General features: G+C 36.2%; 2 protein-coding genes and 1 pseudogene across 3 annotated transcripts; 1 reads left to right on the forward strand and 2 right to left on the reverse strand.

Moving 5' to 3' along the window:
* Positions 1 to 279: 279 nt before the first annotated feature.
* LOC110764187 (uncharacterized) lies at positions 280 to 4,910 on the reverse strand. The gene is made up of 5 exons (XM_021967100.2): positions 4,687 to 4,910; positions 2,828 to 3,001; positions 2,010 to 2,152; positions 757 to 867; positions 280 to 650 (listed from the first exon to the last, which is right to left on the reverse strand). Exons 1-5 carry the CDS (start codon positions 4,753 to 4,755, stop codon positions 593 to 595), a joined length of 555 nt encoding a protein of 184 aa, XP_021822792.1. The 5' UTR covers positions 4,756 to 4,910; the 3' UTR covers positions 280 to 592.
* Positions 4,911 to 5,750: 840 nt separating this feature from the next.
* Positions 5,751 to 11,053, forward strand: LOC110764158 (26S proteasome non-ATPase regulatory subunit 12 homolog A). The gene is made up of 13 exons (XM_021967073.2): positions 5,751 to 5,907; positions 6,577 to 6,643; positions 6,751 to 6,945; positions 7,632 to 7,739; positions 7,845 to 7,949; positions 8,069 to 8,125; positions 8,245 to 8,441; positions 9,157 to 9,256; positions 9,323 to 9,435; positions 9,526 to 9,679; positions 9,770 to 9,847; positions 10,452 to 10,686; positions 10,795 to 11,053. The coding sequence occupies exons 2-12, from the start codon at positions 6,641 to 6,643 to the stop codon at positions 10,668 to 10,670; spliced, it is 1,329 nt and encodes a 442-aa protein (XP_021822765.1). The 5' UTR covers positions 5,751 to 5,907; positions 6,577 to 6,640; the 3' UTR covers positions 10,671 to 10,686; positions 10,795 to 11,053.
* A 249-nt stretch (positions 11,054 to 11,302) lies between these two features.
* Positions 11,303 to 15,314, reverse strand: LOC110764159 (putative disease resistance protein At1g50180; annotated as a pseudogene). The gene is made up of 3 exons (XR_015833775.1): positions 13,780 to 15,314; positions 11,590 to 13,346; positions 11,303 to 11,497 (listed from the first exon to the last, which is right to left on the reverse strand). The product of XR_015833775.1 is annotated as a putative disease resistance protein At1g50180 (transcript).
* Positions 15,315 to 15,447: the final 133 nt, after the last annotated feature.

The raw sequence follows: 15,447 nt of genomic DNA on the forward strand, positions 1-15,447 counted from the left end.
AAAAACTTTTAATACCCTTCTTGCCCTTATCCCTCCTCTCTTCCCCTCTACCCTTCCCTGCCTCATCATTTCATGACCAGGGTTGATTATGGAGCACAACTAATCTAGCGGATGCAAGGCCGGGCAGAGAAGTCAGCCGATTTGAGTTCATATTTCTTCTTTTTGTTTCAAAAGTCTAACGTTTTTTAAGTCGAAAGAAAATAAAAATTTGAAACTAAGTATAGGCAAAATGAGACCAATAGGATGTTTTGGAAGCATGGTGTAATGAAAACTCACATGTGCAAATAGAACCACCCCAGTACTTCATTCCAATGAAAAACGCCAACGCAATTATTGAATTACATGCACACTTTATATTTTTATTTTAAGCTAAAATTTGAGATGATATTCTTTCGGTATGAACATTGATGACATACATTATCATCTTATGGCTGTACATTGTTGTAGAGCAGTAACTAAATCTACGGTGAAAACCGTAATTACAAATTATTGATAACACAAAAGGGAGGGAGATCTTTAGACAAATAGCAAATCAGACATTCAAACCGATATATACATTTACATTTCCATCAGCAGGATGGGATTTCTGGACTTAGTCAGAACTCTCAGCAATGCCCTTGCAAACATCTCCTCTGCAAAGTGGGCATACACTGTAGCATTCGAAGAACATAAGAAGTCGTCATATATATGAATAGAATTAATCAAAAGCAAGCACTTGGTAAAATGAGAGGAGTATGATGGAAGTAATGAACGTACCCTTGCTTTTCTTTTAGCCATTTGTCAACGCATTCCATATGGAATTCATGACAACAAGGGAGAACTCTTATTTTATCTCCTTCATTATACTCAGCCAAGCAAATGTAACACCTGTTCGTAGGACCAACATCAGAAAAGCTCTCTCAAACCACAACAGACTTTATAAGCATTAAAACATTGCGCCATAAAAACATTTGTATCATGGGGATATAATATGTATAGGTAGTTTCAAGTTTGAACCGATAAATCCTCAATCTATCTGTCAAAAAAGGTATTTTGAAGTTGGAATGAGCACTGAGAAATTACGCTACTGAGCTAATCTATGTTTTCAATCGTTTTTCCGTTTAATTTGAGTTGATCTATTTAAGTAATTGAGGACAAATGAGTTCATAACATTTTTCAGGCCTTAAAAAATTCCCCGCATTTCTAAAGAAGCAATAAGCATTTTCAAAACTTGGATACACTTTGTGGAACCTTTTGAACCCTACATAAGGTTTAGTTACTACATTACAGATATTTACAGATGTCTATACATAATTTACTGTAATGTCTTTTCCATAACTTTTTATTCTGTTTTACAATAAAAGTTATGCAAATTTTTGTTAAAAAAAAAAATCATGGGATTCTATAATTGTGTAGCATAAAAATTCTTAGGGACCTTGGCTATTCCTATACCAAACTAAGCCCTTATGTCCTGGGCTACATCCAAAGCGCTGTCTACGTGAGTTCAACACACCTAGGGTCCTGAACATGATTTTTCCCTATCAGTTATCTATATCGATCCTCATACACTTCCTAATCCTAACTACATGTGCATTCGGCTATTACTATCATGTATGCGCATATTAACAATGTTAACGATTTGGTTTTTACACTTAACTAACATCAAGTCCCTTCAACACAGACATGCCAGTGTTAAGTCAAAGGTCTAAGTAACAGGGCCAGGCTCTTCCATATATTCATTCCTCTTTTTTTTCCGTTTCAACAACAAAAAAAGGGGGGAATTTGGGCAATGCCTTTGGGTAAGATGATAAAGATTAAGAAAATAAGAGAGAAATTTAAATATGTGAAGCAAGATTCCCAAGAATACGCCATGATATTTCGATATCATTAACATTGAAAACCGTCACATAGTTACTACAACTAACTAGATTACCTGATTTTATAGCTATGCTTTCAAAAGTAATAGTGTAAGCTTCAATATTCATATAGATGAATACACTTTAACATTAAACTCAAACAAGAAAACTTACTCTTGTGCATCTTGGGCCTTGCTCTCAGTGATCTCCGACTTATGATTTTTGAGAGGAAACGAGTTTACAACATTCTCAGGAGCTGGGAGTGAGAGCATAGATTGTGAAAGTGACAATGGAACATGACGTATTTCATCCAAGATCTGCATCCAATAAATTATGAATGTTCTCATAGATAAAAGTTAAAAATCAAACTGAATACACCAGAGAGAGAGAGAGAGAGAGAGAGAGAGAGTTGTGAAAGCACTAGTGGTTTGTACAACTTATGATCCAAATCTATATTGCCAACAGTTCATATGCTTTAACTATATAAATGAGTATTTAACTTCAAAAATAACGAACACATGTGCGTGTGTGTAGAGCTAAAAGGGAGAAAAGGGAAAAGGAAAAAGGGTTGTCTGGGATAAAAAAAAGGGGAAACTTAGAACCATAAGGATAGAAAGAACAGTGAAAGTTCTAAAGAAATTGAAGACTAAGTTCGAATGTAAATCCCAAAAACATTTACAACAAAGATTATTACGACTGTTTTGCCAAACTTCAATCAGATAAAAAATATTTTTAAAAATGAAGTTTGATAATAACTGAGGAAAAAATAAAGGTTATTGGCCTCATGAAAACACTTAATAAATAAATATGGTGCCTTATCATAAATAAGTAGACTTAAAATTACCACCGGAGCTCTGGCTTGAATAGTAATGGGTGAAATGGGAAAGGTAGACTTAGACCAGTTTCTAAGGGAAAGATTGTCCATTAATCATTTTCAGAAAACCTAATCCAACCGGGAAACCATACAGAAAAATTCTTTGAAAGGAATTCACCTCGTTTAGTGCCTCAGTAAGCATGATTATCCGCAAAACAGTTGCATGAATACTGGAAATTTCAGCCATCAAGGATGTTTCACAGGAGCATGTACCATTATCATGGAGCCTAGATGAACAGAAAGACCTTGGACCTCTCTCGTCAACAAGACCACCATGTAGCCTTTCTGAAAGCTGTAAGATAATAAAGTGAAAATTGTAACTACAACAAAAGATGTCACAGGTGAAATCTGCCAAATATACCAGAAACAAACAAGAAAAGAACAAAATTTGAAATGAAAAAATATTACAGCAATGCATTCATTGCATCAACAATAGTGTTTCAGAAGAGCTTTACATTGGATGGATAATTCAAGTTATGAGTAATCCACAATACAAAGTTGAGATCAGGAGAATGGGTTGTTAGTTCCACAGGCAAATCATTTGCAAAGAATTGTATACTCATAAGTCACAAGCAACCATCAGGATAGAAGTATCTTATAAATGAAGGAAAATGCGCATTTACAATGCGAATTTTATATTTGATTATGAAGAACTTTTAAGAAGCACACATCCCCTGCCTAATCCTTGCTGATACCTAGAATTTAAGCCACCAACTTTAAACAATTGTTCTACAGTGTACTGCATAGTAATGGAAAAGGACTCATCGAGAAATTAACAGCGTTTTATTGATGGAGAACACCACTAGCAGCCCCAGACTGGAAAAACCGCTTTCTTGGGAGTTAAACTTGATCAACACTTTCCAGCAGCCACCAAAGATTATCCAGTACTCGAAGCCTTACCCTACCTCTTCAATATCTCAGGGGAAAGAAAGATAATGTCCTAGCCGATACTATCTGTTCTTTTACAAGAATGCATGTGTTAAAGGCAGGTTGCAACTGGTTCAAAGTCAGATGCCACGAACATGATAATATATATCAAGGTCCAAAGATCCAGAGCTAAATAGCAACAGCCTCCGTGGGTTGTAAATTACCAAATTCCATATACCATTATAACAAAGACATCTTTATCTGATAGCATAATTGTCAGGAAATCTTACATTTAGATTGTCATGCCATTACTAAAGAACTACCAGCATACATTTCTCAAGAAGAGGCTTTAGGTGACAAATATGGTGGGAACCTAAGTAATACCTCATACCTTGATTGCCAACAGCGTCCACTTTTGTAATTTTTTCTAGAAAACCTATGATGCTTTAATGCATAATCAAAGAAGAAAACCTATGTCAATGCTCGGCGACAATGGAAATTGAACCAGAAAAACGAAAGTGATTTTATTGTTTATGAAGTTCTTTGCAGATTTTGGAAGCAAGTGGTTCCTAAGATTCATACTTTTGGTAAAGAACTGTGTCATTAAAGACAAGTCCTTAAAAGAGGCATTAGACCTATAGGATACAAAAGTAGAAGACCCTTTGCAGGCAAGAGAGTCTGCATATGAATCTTGTTTCTAACTACAATTATGTACCAATGAAAGAAACAACCAAGCCTTAACATAGTTCACAAGTTATGCCTTCATCATTTCCGAACCAAGTAACAGCAACTGAGAAAATCTCCTCTGAAGCTAATTATGTAAATATATCCTTACTTAAAGTTTGAATTTCCACTAAACCCATGAAAGTTTGCACTGCAGGCAGATCCTACAGCTTTTCATTTCCACAAAGCATTACAAATACAAAGAAAATAATCCCAACAAACAAACAAGCAGATACAAACTTCAGGCACAGAGAAAGACTCCATTTTTTTCCCCCAAATGGATAAGAAAATAGAAAAATGATAAATTCAAACTAGTAAAAAATGATAACTAAGCTTGACCCAGATCATTAAAAAATATCAGGACGAAAAATTTCGAACTTTTAGTACCTCAAGAGCAGTTACAGAATCAGAGTCGCCACCACCTGTGAGAAATGAAGAGGATGGTTTAGACCCCATGCGACCAGTACTCCAATCAATCCTCTTCTTTCTTCGGTTTTCTTCAGTGCAACTTACCTACCTACCTCAACGCGGCTGGCGCAGCTAGAAAGTCGTACCTGAAGAACGGGTGTGCCACATAAGCAAATTGACATGGTACGCCGGGCCAGCAAGAAAACGAAACGCAGCACACATGATATTATCAGATTTTATTTTGATCTCTTGAAGGTCCACTTTCATTTGATCCTTGTAATTTACTTTAATTTTAGAAGTGTCGTTTGGCCTTCATTTAGGTTTAGGATATCTATTTGTTTAGTAAATATAGAAGAAACATGAATTAAAACCATTCCCACATACAATACCCATGTGTCGTTATCTTGATTTCGTTTAGGATATCCACTCATGACACAAAGTAAAGTTCACTTCTTTTGCTAAACAAAGCTATATGCTCTTTCCGATATAACCAAAATATGAAACTCTAAAGGAAGAGTTGAGTAGATGATATTGTTGCGCTTCAACTGAAAAAAAAGGCATTATTGAGCAAAAACGTGAGTTTTAAGACTAAAATAAGTTATATTTGGATGAAGATACACTTTAAAGTTGGTCACGTGTCACTATTTCACAAATTTTTTTGTTGGAATGCAACAGTACTAGTAGGGACCAAATTAATATGTGAACCAAGAGATGAGGATTTTTTTTTTTTAGGTGAGACCCAAAGGTATCCACCGCCGACAGTAATGACTAATCCCTCTCGCCGCGGGAGCTCTCCCAATGGAGGTAAACGGCTGGCCACGAAATGCGCTCCATTCCCATGGGCGGGGATCAAACCCCCAACCTCATGGTTAAGGAATGAGGTAAGCTACCACCACACCACATCTCATGGTTAAGAGATGAGGATTTGATATTAATTGAGATGAGGACTTTTAAATAATTCAAGGACCAATAAAGTTAAAAGAAAAAATAAGAAAAAACAGAGGAGAAAAAGAAGAATTGGGGGTTCAATTAGTCTTGACTTATCCCTTACTCTAACAATTTCTTTAAAAAAAAGAAAAAAGAAAAAACAGAGGAAAGAGAAAATCGGCCTGTTTAGTCTTTACCTATCATCCCTCACTCTCTGATCGCTCTCTCCTCCTCGCCTGTTTCACTCACTCTCTCTCTAAATTCGCGCATCAGGTATGCTTTAGGATTACATTTATTAGGGTTTTCCTTTTGTTGTTGTATCATACAAGGAAGAATCTGCTCGGGTTTCGATTTAGGGTTTTTGTATGGATTTCGAATTCTCATTTACAAAGTAGAGATTGGGTTTGTTCACTATGAAAAATCTGACGGTCGTGGGTTAGGGTTCGAGTTTGTCTTCCTTAATATGATTTGTGCACCTGATTGTTTCTTTTGGATGTTTTCTTCATCTCCGCCTTTGACTACTATGATTTAGGGTTCAACCATCTCGCTTTTTATACTTCAAGGGACTGTTTGGGTACTTCTTCAGTTTGATTTTTAGGTTTGGTCTCAAAGTATTTTCGTACTTGGGAGTGTATATTTAATGGAACTAGGTATTGTTTTTAGTTATATTTTCATATGTTCGGTTTGAATTTGGGTTTATGGGGGTAACTTGTTTCATAGGGTTCTTTTTGGCTGCTTGTTTGCTAATTTCTTAAGAAATTTAGAGTGGTCCATCTCAGTTGCTTGTGGATATGTTTGGAAGGGAAAGAGGTGGAAATGGAGGTGTATGGTTCAGATTTTGTTTTTCTATTCACGATGTTAAACTGAAAGTAATCTGATAATTTGATATACTTTTTATTTTCCCGTGAATCATGTTCTTATTGGCTTGTTGTATCATTTCAGGTAAAGGTTTCTTTCATACCAGAAGGACTCTACTAGGGTTTTATTCACCACTCCATCGTCGAAAATGGTAAGCCAATTGAACCCCCATCTCCCAGATCTGAAAGGCCCTAATTTTTCAATTATTGACACTGCTTGATCCTGAGTCGTGGTTTTGTAAAATTGTGGAATTTTCAGGAAGGAGGAGGCAATTTAGATGAGCAAATAGAGCAATTGCTGAATGTAGAGAAGAAGATGAGGACCGCTGGTGATGTGGCAGGAACCAAGAAAGCAGCCACTGACATTCTTGAGCTCTGCTTCAAAGCAGGTGCTTGGAAGACCCTCAATGACCAGATTGTTGTCTTATCCAAACGCCGTGGTCAGCTAAAGCAGGTACACCCATAGTAAATCTTAGATTCTTTGTCATCTTTGTTGTGTCATTGTTTAAGTTTTAAGTATCTGTATGTAACCAGCCATTAGAATGATTTTTGTCTTTGATAAATGGTGCCTGTACGGTGTACAATTAGTTATTGTTATCCATTATAGTAAATTTTTGTGCCATTGCATATATTTTAAGAAGAGATTTGAGTTTTGGTCATCTATGTATGTATTTAACAATCTTTGTCTTTGGAATGATTATATTTGTTTCTATTTGTTTGTACAGTGGATGTCAACACTTACCAAGTATTAATGAAAAGGCATGTTTACAACTTTGTAGTTATGTATGTGAGTTCTTGTGAACTTTAGAGGAGTACTGTTGTGGTTGGGACATATGTGGTTGTGGGCTCTTTAATTCTTAAGTAAAAAAAATTGTATATATATATGCATTTAATTCTGTAAATACATATCTTCCACCTCTTGATTAGAGAATATTGATATGAATATTGATATTCTTACTGAAGACGGCTTTGGGTTGCACATTTTATCTGCATTTTGTCTTAGTTTCAATCAAGTATTGCCATTATTTTTATATTAGTATTTTTTGTGTGTGAGAATATGTTTTAATTTTCGTTGATTCCATTCCTAGAAGTAATGCGCTTTTATTGTTATCACTCATTGGGCTGTCTGTTTCTATGCAGGCTGTAACTGCAATGGTCCAGCAAGCAATGCAATATATTGATCAGACACCTGATCTTGAAACTCGTATAGAGCTTATTAAGACACTAAATAATATTTCTGCTGGGAAGGTAAACTGTAGTAAAAAGCTTCAACTGCCTCCATTGAAATTATGCAATTTTAACTTTTTATGTATTTTTTTGTTAAATTTTTTAATAAGCTGTATTGTTCTTTAGATATATGTTGAAATTGAGAGGGCACGTCTAATCAAAAGACTTGCAAAGATTAAGGAAGAGCAAGGGCTTATTGCTGAAGCTGCTGATTTGATGCAAGAAATTGCGGTCAGTATGGAATTATAATCTTTGGAAACCTTTCTCCCTCTCCCCCATCAAACAGAAAAGAAAAAGAAAAATGCTGAAAACATTCCAGAGCACTCATTTCTAATCATTAAGCTTTACAGGTGGAAACATTTGGTGCTATGGCAAAAACTGAGAAGATTGCTTTCATTCTTGAACAAGTATGGGTTTAATTTCCTTTCAGATCACTCTTAATATTTACCACTCATTCATTACAATCACAAGTATGGCAATATTATTTCTGATTCTTAGTATGAGTCATTCTGCATTACTTTTGTAGGTTCGTTTGTGCTTAGACCGCCAGGATTATGTTCGTGCTCAGATATTATCGAGGAAGATTAGTCCAAGAGTTTTTGATATTGATCCTTCAAAAGAAAAGAAAAAACCTAAAGAAGGTGACAATATGGTGGAAGAAGCTCCTGCTGATATTCCATCACTCCTGGAGTTGAAGCGGATCTACTATGAGTTAATGATACGGTGGGGTGTCTTTATCCCTTTCCTATGTTTTTATTGTTCTGTGTTTTTTTTCCACTGTTTGCTAAACCTCAACTACTTGTTTAGATTTTTGTTTCACCAAACATCAGATTCTTATACATTCATGTAGGGTTTGTTTTCACTTGAACTGTAAATATGTACTTTTGAAATGCTGTTATTAGGGTGTTGTGAAGAAATGCAAAATCTAGCTCTAAGTTTTTGTTTCACTGTTTTGCCATTTGGGAATGGATCCCTTCCTGCTTTTGGTAAGTGAAAATATAGGTATGGAGTTTCCTTTCTCATGGTTATCCAAAACCAACAACCGGAGGTTCCACATTCCCAAAGACATGCAATATCTTCAGCATAACTGTACAAATAGGTTGGCAGTTGATATAATTAAATTCCCGTAGGCTCTTTTAGATTAGTTAACAAAATTGCACCTTCTTTTCTTGAAGTGCCTATCATCCATTGTATTACATTGCTTAGGCGATCCTATTAATCACAATCACAAGTTACTTGTATAACCAAGCATGATCTATGAAACCAATAAATGTTGATTTCAATATTTTGCAGTCATTCAAAATTGATTCTATGCGATTGATTTTTTGTTTAATTGTAACTGGTCTCTGCAAACCATCTGAATTTTGGATGTCCTTTTCACAACTGCCTTCTTGGTGAAATTTGATGGATTGTTGATGTTGTCTTATTTCCTTTGCAGGTATTATTTTCATAACAACGATTACCTTGAGATTTGCCGTTGCTATAAGGCAATATACGATATTCCTTCTGTCAGAGAGAATCCAGCCCAGTGGATACCGGTAAAGCTCTTACTTTTATTGTCTCCTGAATTTGGTTGAGCTTTTCTGATATTTTTCTTCTCATAGGTCCTGAGGAAGATCTGTTGGTACTTGGTTCTGGCGCCATACGATTCAATGCAGTCAAGTCTTCTCAATTCCACCCTGGAGGATAAGAATCTTTCTGAGATACCATATTTTAAGTATGTTAAAAAATAGCATTTTCCTTTACTGGATCACATATATCATACAAGCTCTTAGTATGATATGAGGCCGGTTTTGTTCTGTTGTAGGTTGCTGTTGAAACAGGTGGTAACTATGGAGGTCATACAATGGACATCCCTTTGGAACACGTACAAGGCTGAGTTTGAGAGTGAGAAGAGCATGCTTGGGGGCTCTTTGGGTGACAAAGCAGCTGAAGATCTAAGGCAGAGAATAATTGAACACGTAGAATTTCTCCAGATATCATTATCTGCACTTTTTTTCACCGTTCAGTTAGTAATTATGTTTTGCTGACATGTGATACTGCTTTTGCAGAACATTCTTGTTGTTTCAAAGTACTACTCAAGGATTACCTTGAAGAGACTTGCAGAGCTTCTGTGTCTGAGTGTCCAGGTTTGTTGTTGCTAATTTGTGTTTATTATTGAGATTTGAGCTATAATGGATTATTTTTTCTGGATTACTTGCAAGTAGGCATAAATATAAGAGTTGCTTCACTTTCCAATTTCCAGGGTAACCCACCAGAAGTCAGATTTTACTTACCAGTTCCCGTCATACACATTTCTTACAATGACTTGTAGTGAAGAATAACTCCTCAGATTTAGAATTTGTTACATCATTTTAGTTTTGAAGTTTAATAATAGAGCCATAAAAAAGGGATGAAACTCACTGCTCTTGTGCAGTTGTCTTTCTTCCTCACTCCATTTGCTGTCTGTACTTTTGTTGAGTTAGATCCTTAATTATTCTCCTTCACATCAGTTCTTTATTATATTTAACATATTAGGTAATGCTGATTAATTGTGAGAATCTATGGGTTGATACATGGTTTCTTTCTTGTTTTGTGTATTTAGACATAAACAAGTATAAAATAATATTACTTCAGACTTTATAAATGTAATCCGTCTAATCTGACAGTTTTGGGATGCCATGGCTGGACTTATTTGAAATATGCAATTCTTTTCCAGTCTTGTATTTATAGTTTTGGTCGCATTCTTTTCAGGAAGCTGAGAAGCATCTGTCGGATATGGTTGTGTCCAAGGCACTGGTGGCCAAGATTGACCGGCCAATAGGAATAGTCTGTTTTCAAACTGCAAAGGATAGCAACAATGTTCTTAATTCGTGGGCTACGAACTTGGAGAAATTGCTTGATCTTGTTGAGAAGAGCTGCCACCAAATACACAAAGAAACCATGGTTCACAAGGCTGCTCTGAAGGTTTGAGAATCACAAATTTCAGGTATATATCTTCTGTGAGTGGCATGCTTATTTATGTACTTTTTCGAAAAACAAATGGAAATTCAAATAAAGTGCCATTTCCAATGATGACCTTTAACCGTGCTTGCAGGTAGGCCGCACCTAATCTTTTGTTTCGCGTATTAAAGAGTTCTTTGATTCAAGCATTTGGATTAAACCTGTGTTTCACTGGGTCGATGAGGCAATATGTATCAATTTATTTGTTTTGCTAGTCTTTTGCTTCTTGAAACTAAATTGAAGATTGTTATATGCTACCGGCACATACCTTGCTAGTAGGTAACGAAAGGAAAATTTGATCGGCATAATTTGTTTCTGGCACGGGAAAGAAATTGACTGCTTTCACTTGTTAACTATGTTCTTTGCCCATGTTTAAGATTCCTTGTGTTCCACATGGTTACTGCCTAATCTTTCCTGTAGCTTTGTGCTTTTAATTGCCATAATATTTGTAACCCAGCCCTGACTCTTTTATCCTTCCTATAACTTTAATTTCTACAGCTTTAGTTGTCCCAAACCTAATATATAAATATTTCTTTTGTGTAGACATTGGGCTCAAGCGGTAATACTTTTGTTTCTTTGTTTTCAGTTTTCATTTTGTTGTTAAAAGATGGAAGGATTTTATTGAACTTTTATTTTGCGAAAGATGAGAGATAGAGGTGTTTAATGAAACTAAAATAAAATAGAAATACTACTACTTTAATGAAACACACTTTTCACTTGCTACTCATTAAAAAGAAATAGACTTTTCACCCAACTCTTTTAGCTGTTGCTCCGCCCCCAACTCTTTTTCCCTTCAACTGGAAAGAGGAGACAAACAATTACTTCTTTTTCCCTTGAAATAATAAATAAGAAAAGAGAAATACAGAAAGAAAAATAAAATTTAGCATACCATTTTTTCCCAATCTTCTTTTCCCCAAATATTTGTTATAATAATAGACTGCACATGTTGGATTTTGTAAAAATCCTCTCCTCCTTCCCCAAGCCGGCTACAGAATTCAGGACGCGTCCCTTCGATGGTTAATTCCTTGAGGGTAGTAATATATTGTAGCCCATCTGGAACTGCCTCCAAATCATAGCAACGCTCAATATGCAATTTGCAGAGACTAGGCATGGCTCCTTTCTCCACCTTCCATTCTTTGAACTCCTTCAACCAATGAAGAGAAAGAAATTCGAGAAATGGAAAGCCTCCCTCTGAGGAAACAAGATGTGCTGGAAAATTCCCGCTCCAAGCAAAAAACATTCTCAAGCTTGGCAGCTTCTCTAATACTTTTAAGTGGTCGTCCTTGAGATTACCAAAATACGTCAGTGTAAGCTTGGTGAGGTTCTTAAGGTACATGAGGTCTTCTGGTAACTCTGTGATATGTCCGAGTAGTCGCAGCTTGTATATATTAGGACAGCTTAATACTATGTTCCATGGTATTGCTTGATCCTCGACAAAAGAGTCCATCGATAGAGAGTGGAGATGCTTAAATATGATGTTTGTCCCTTTCTCCTTTTTTTCCCCTCCGTCAAATGTGATAACTCCCAATTTTCTAAGGTTGGTTAGTTTAACAAAATCATCTAGATTAGATGATGCCTGAATACCAATATTGACTACCGTGTGCAAATTCACTACCTTAGGAGAAAATATATATTGACGTTTATCTCTTGCACTCCGAAATATGGGTAAATATATATGTCTCAATTTTTCCATCTTGGAAAACATGTTTCGATTTGGAATGTTAAAATTCCAACTTCCAGGTAAATTTAGAGTCTGCAAACATACCAAATTTGCTATAGATGATGGCACCGTTGAAACTGCACTATTCTTTATACTTAAAAACCTTAAGTGCACTAGATTCCTAATCTCACCCGGTAACATGAGCTCACCAAGCACACCTTCAAACTTCAAAACTCTAAGAAATGTGAAGTTCTTTAACAGTGACCACAATTGCAATGATACCTTTGAGTTCATGAAGTATTCTGGGATAAAGTATAACAAAGACCTAACATGTCCATAATTTTCATCTTTTCCCGGACCATATGTATCCACCGTTCTGTCCAAATAGATGGCAAGTCTTTGAACTCTACCGTTTGGAGTTTCCTTGGTCTCTGAAGCTATAGAATAATTGATGATATGGACAAAGTTCCCCTCTTTCGCCTTTAACATGCATAAGTCTCGCATAAGATCGTGGAGATGACAAGTCTTGATCTTCTTACTCAAACCATGTTTTCCAACTTGAACCATGGACCTGCCCACTAACTCACTTAAGCACCCATATGATACATCTTCCATTACTTCCGATGATGCCGATGATATAAAACCTTCTGCCATCCATAGTTTAGTCAATGTACTCACCGGTATTTCATAATCTTCTGGAAAATGGGCTAAGTAGAGAAAACATAGTTTTAAGTAATATGGTAAGTTATCGTAACTCAATTCCAATAACCATGATACACCTTCATATCCTTCACCTTGGTAATCGGGTCCAAGGTCTGTGCCTCTCCTTATATATGCATAAACATTCTTATGCACCGTATTCCACTCATCAACTGTGTCTTTTCTAGCTAGAAGTCCTGCGAGCACCGTGATGGCTAGTGGCAAACCTTTGCAATGTTGAAGCATCTCCATTCCTAGCTCTTTCTTCTGTTCATAAATTTTAGGGTCTGAAAAATAATATTAAGACCAAATTAATTAACTTCATGTGTTCAATTGCACGAAAAGTCTACAAAACAAATTGTGCCATTCTATCATTCATTTACTTCAATGATTTTCACTCTGGAACTCATAAGTTGCTGATTTTTATTTGGGCTACAACTTTATGAGTTTTCTATTTCATCGAAGAATGTCACACCCTAGATATGGGGTATAGTAAATTCTTGAATCCGTTGTTTGATAATTAAAATAATTAAAATAAAGTTTAATACAATTAGATTAAATTAGTTTCTAGAAATATAAAGATCTCTACCAATAAAAAGTATAAACATGAACTGCAGAATTTCTTATAGAATTTTCTTAGAGTGAGAAAGAAAAAGTTAGTTGACACGCTGAATTGATAAACAAGAAAGGTAGAGATAAAAGGTTTGTGTGAGAACATACTTTTATCTTCCGTTCCAAACATTGCTATCTTCTCAAACAGTTCCCAGCTTTCATCATCATTCAACAACTGTGGTTCGAAGAGGAAACCATTTTTGCCTGCATACGAAGCGACTTCTTTGTTGCAGTAGTGAGTAAAATTCGGCTCTCAGTTTCCTCATTCATTGGAAATCCAGCTTGCAACGACCTCCACGCATCACTGGTCCAAATGTCATCAAGCACCACCAAACATTTTCTTTCTCTTTGCGTATTCCAAAGCTTCTCTGCTATTTGATCAATCTTCAGTTTTGCAATTTCTTGTCTTTGGTCATTGGTAGGAGAAATGAGTTTAGTCAGAATTTCTTCCAAAACTTCCCGTGCTTGGCATTGTTGAGAGATACACACCCAAGCAAAACAATCGAAATGACGCTTAACTTTACCATGATGATAAACTTGTTTTGCAAGAGTGGTTTTACCCAACCCGCCCATCCCCAAAATAGAAACAACTCGGGGGCCTTTTTCTTTGATCAAATGCGTAGCCAATATCTCCGTTCCACCAGCTAACCCAACCACATGGGGTTCGATAATATGAGGATAAGCTATCCTCCGTTCTTGTTGCCTCTGAAAAGAAGTGTCGCCTCCACTCTCCCTTAGGTCACCTGGCAGGCTCGATCTCAACTCTGAAATTTTGGTAGTAATTTTCTTGATTTCTGAGCCAATCTTGTAAAGATAAATTCCTCCTACGCAGATGTAAGCAAACATTTTCAAAAGACTTGCATTCCTCTTGGACGCCACTTTTAAGACAAAAGTTTCGATGGCGTCGTCCAGATCATAAGCCGCATCTCTAATATTCGCCACCCAAATGCGTATTGCTTCACTTTCTCCTTGTCTCGAATCTGCATCTTTGAGGTAGCCTCGCATCAATTGTAGCTGGGTTTGTGCAAGCTGCACCTGATCTCTCACTCCACCCAAGAATTTCAATTCCTGAATGACAGAGTCAGTGAGCCGTTCCAGCACAAATGAAACAACCGCATCGGCCATATTTCTAGATTCAAACGACAACAGCTGAAACAACTTTTCTTTTTCTTCTGTTTTTTAGATTACTTAATGAAATAATCTTACCAATGGAGAAGTCTCAGTTCCGTTTATATAGGAAGTGCCGTCAACCAAGTCGCTGCCCTGTCGCATATTTAATTATTCTTATCTTTCCACCTATCAATAGTATAACAAATATATGGGGAAGTAAGGAATAGGGATGGGATATCAACAAACTAAGAAGGAATTAATCATGGAATTTAGGAATGGGGAAGTAAAGAATCAAGGAATTTAGGAATGGGAGAAGCACACACATAATAGGGATGGGATATCAATAGACTAATAAGGAATCAAGGAATGTAAATGCAGGAAGTAAGAATCAAGGAATTTAGGAATGGGGGAATTGAAGAATTAATCAAGGAATTTAGGCAAGTAAGGAATCAATGAATTTAGGAATGGGGAAGTAAGGAATAGGAGTGGGATATCAACAAACTAATAAGGAATTAATCTAAACGGGGAAGTAAGGAATATGTGATATTGCAACAGACTGACTGGTTTCATTACTTTGATTTGCCCATTTGGGAACAAATATGTGACTTTTTCTAAAAGAATAGCCACATATATACAATTAAACTTTACAAGTAAAAATGGCACTGA

The sequence above is a fragment of the Prunus avium genome, chromosome 2 (genome assembly GCF_965620075.1).
Source record: "Prunus avium chromosome 2, drPruAviu1.hap1.1, whole genome shotgun sequence".
Classification (NCBI taxonomy): domain Eukaryota; kingdom Viridiplantae; phylum Streptophyta; class Magnoliopsida; order Rosales; family Rosaceae; genus Prunus; species Prunus avium.

Coding starts and splice junctions, on each gene's coding strand:
- LOC110764187 (XM_021967100.2), bottom strand. CDS start 4,755: ATGGGGTCTAAACCATCCTCTTCATTTCTCACAGGTGGTGGCGACTCT. Junction 3,002..4,686: donor ATTCTGTAACTGCTCTTGAG/GTACTAAAAGTT, acceptor ATTATCTTACAG/CTTTCAGAAAGGCTACATGG. Junction 2,153..2,827: donor TTACTGAGGCACTAAACGAG/GTGAATTCCTTT, acceptor TATTGGATGCAG/ATCTTGGATGAAATACGTCA.
- LOC110764158 (XM_021967073.2), top strand. Junction 8,126..8,244: donor TTGCTTTCATTCTTGAACAA/GTATGGGTTTAA, acceptor TTACTTTTGTAG/GTTCGTTTGTGCTTAGACCG. Junction 9,436..9,525: donor TCTGAGATACCATATTTTAA/GTATGTTAAAAA, acceptor GTTCTGTTGTAG/GTTGCTGTTGAAACAGGTGG.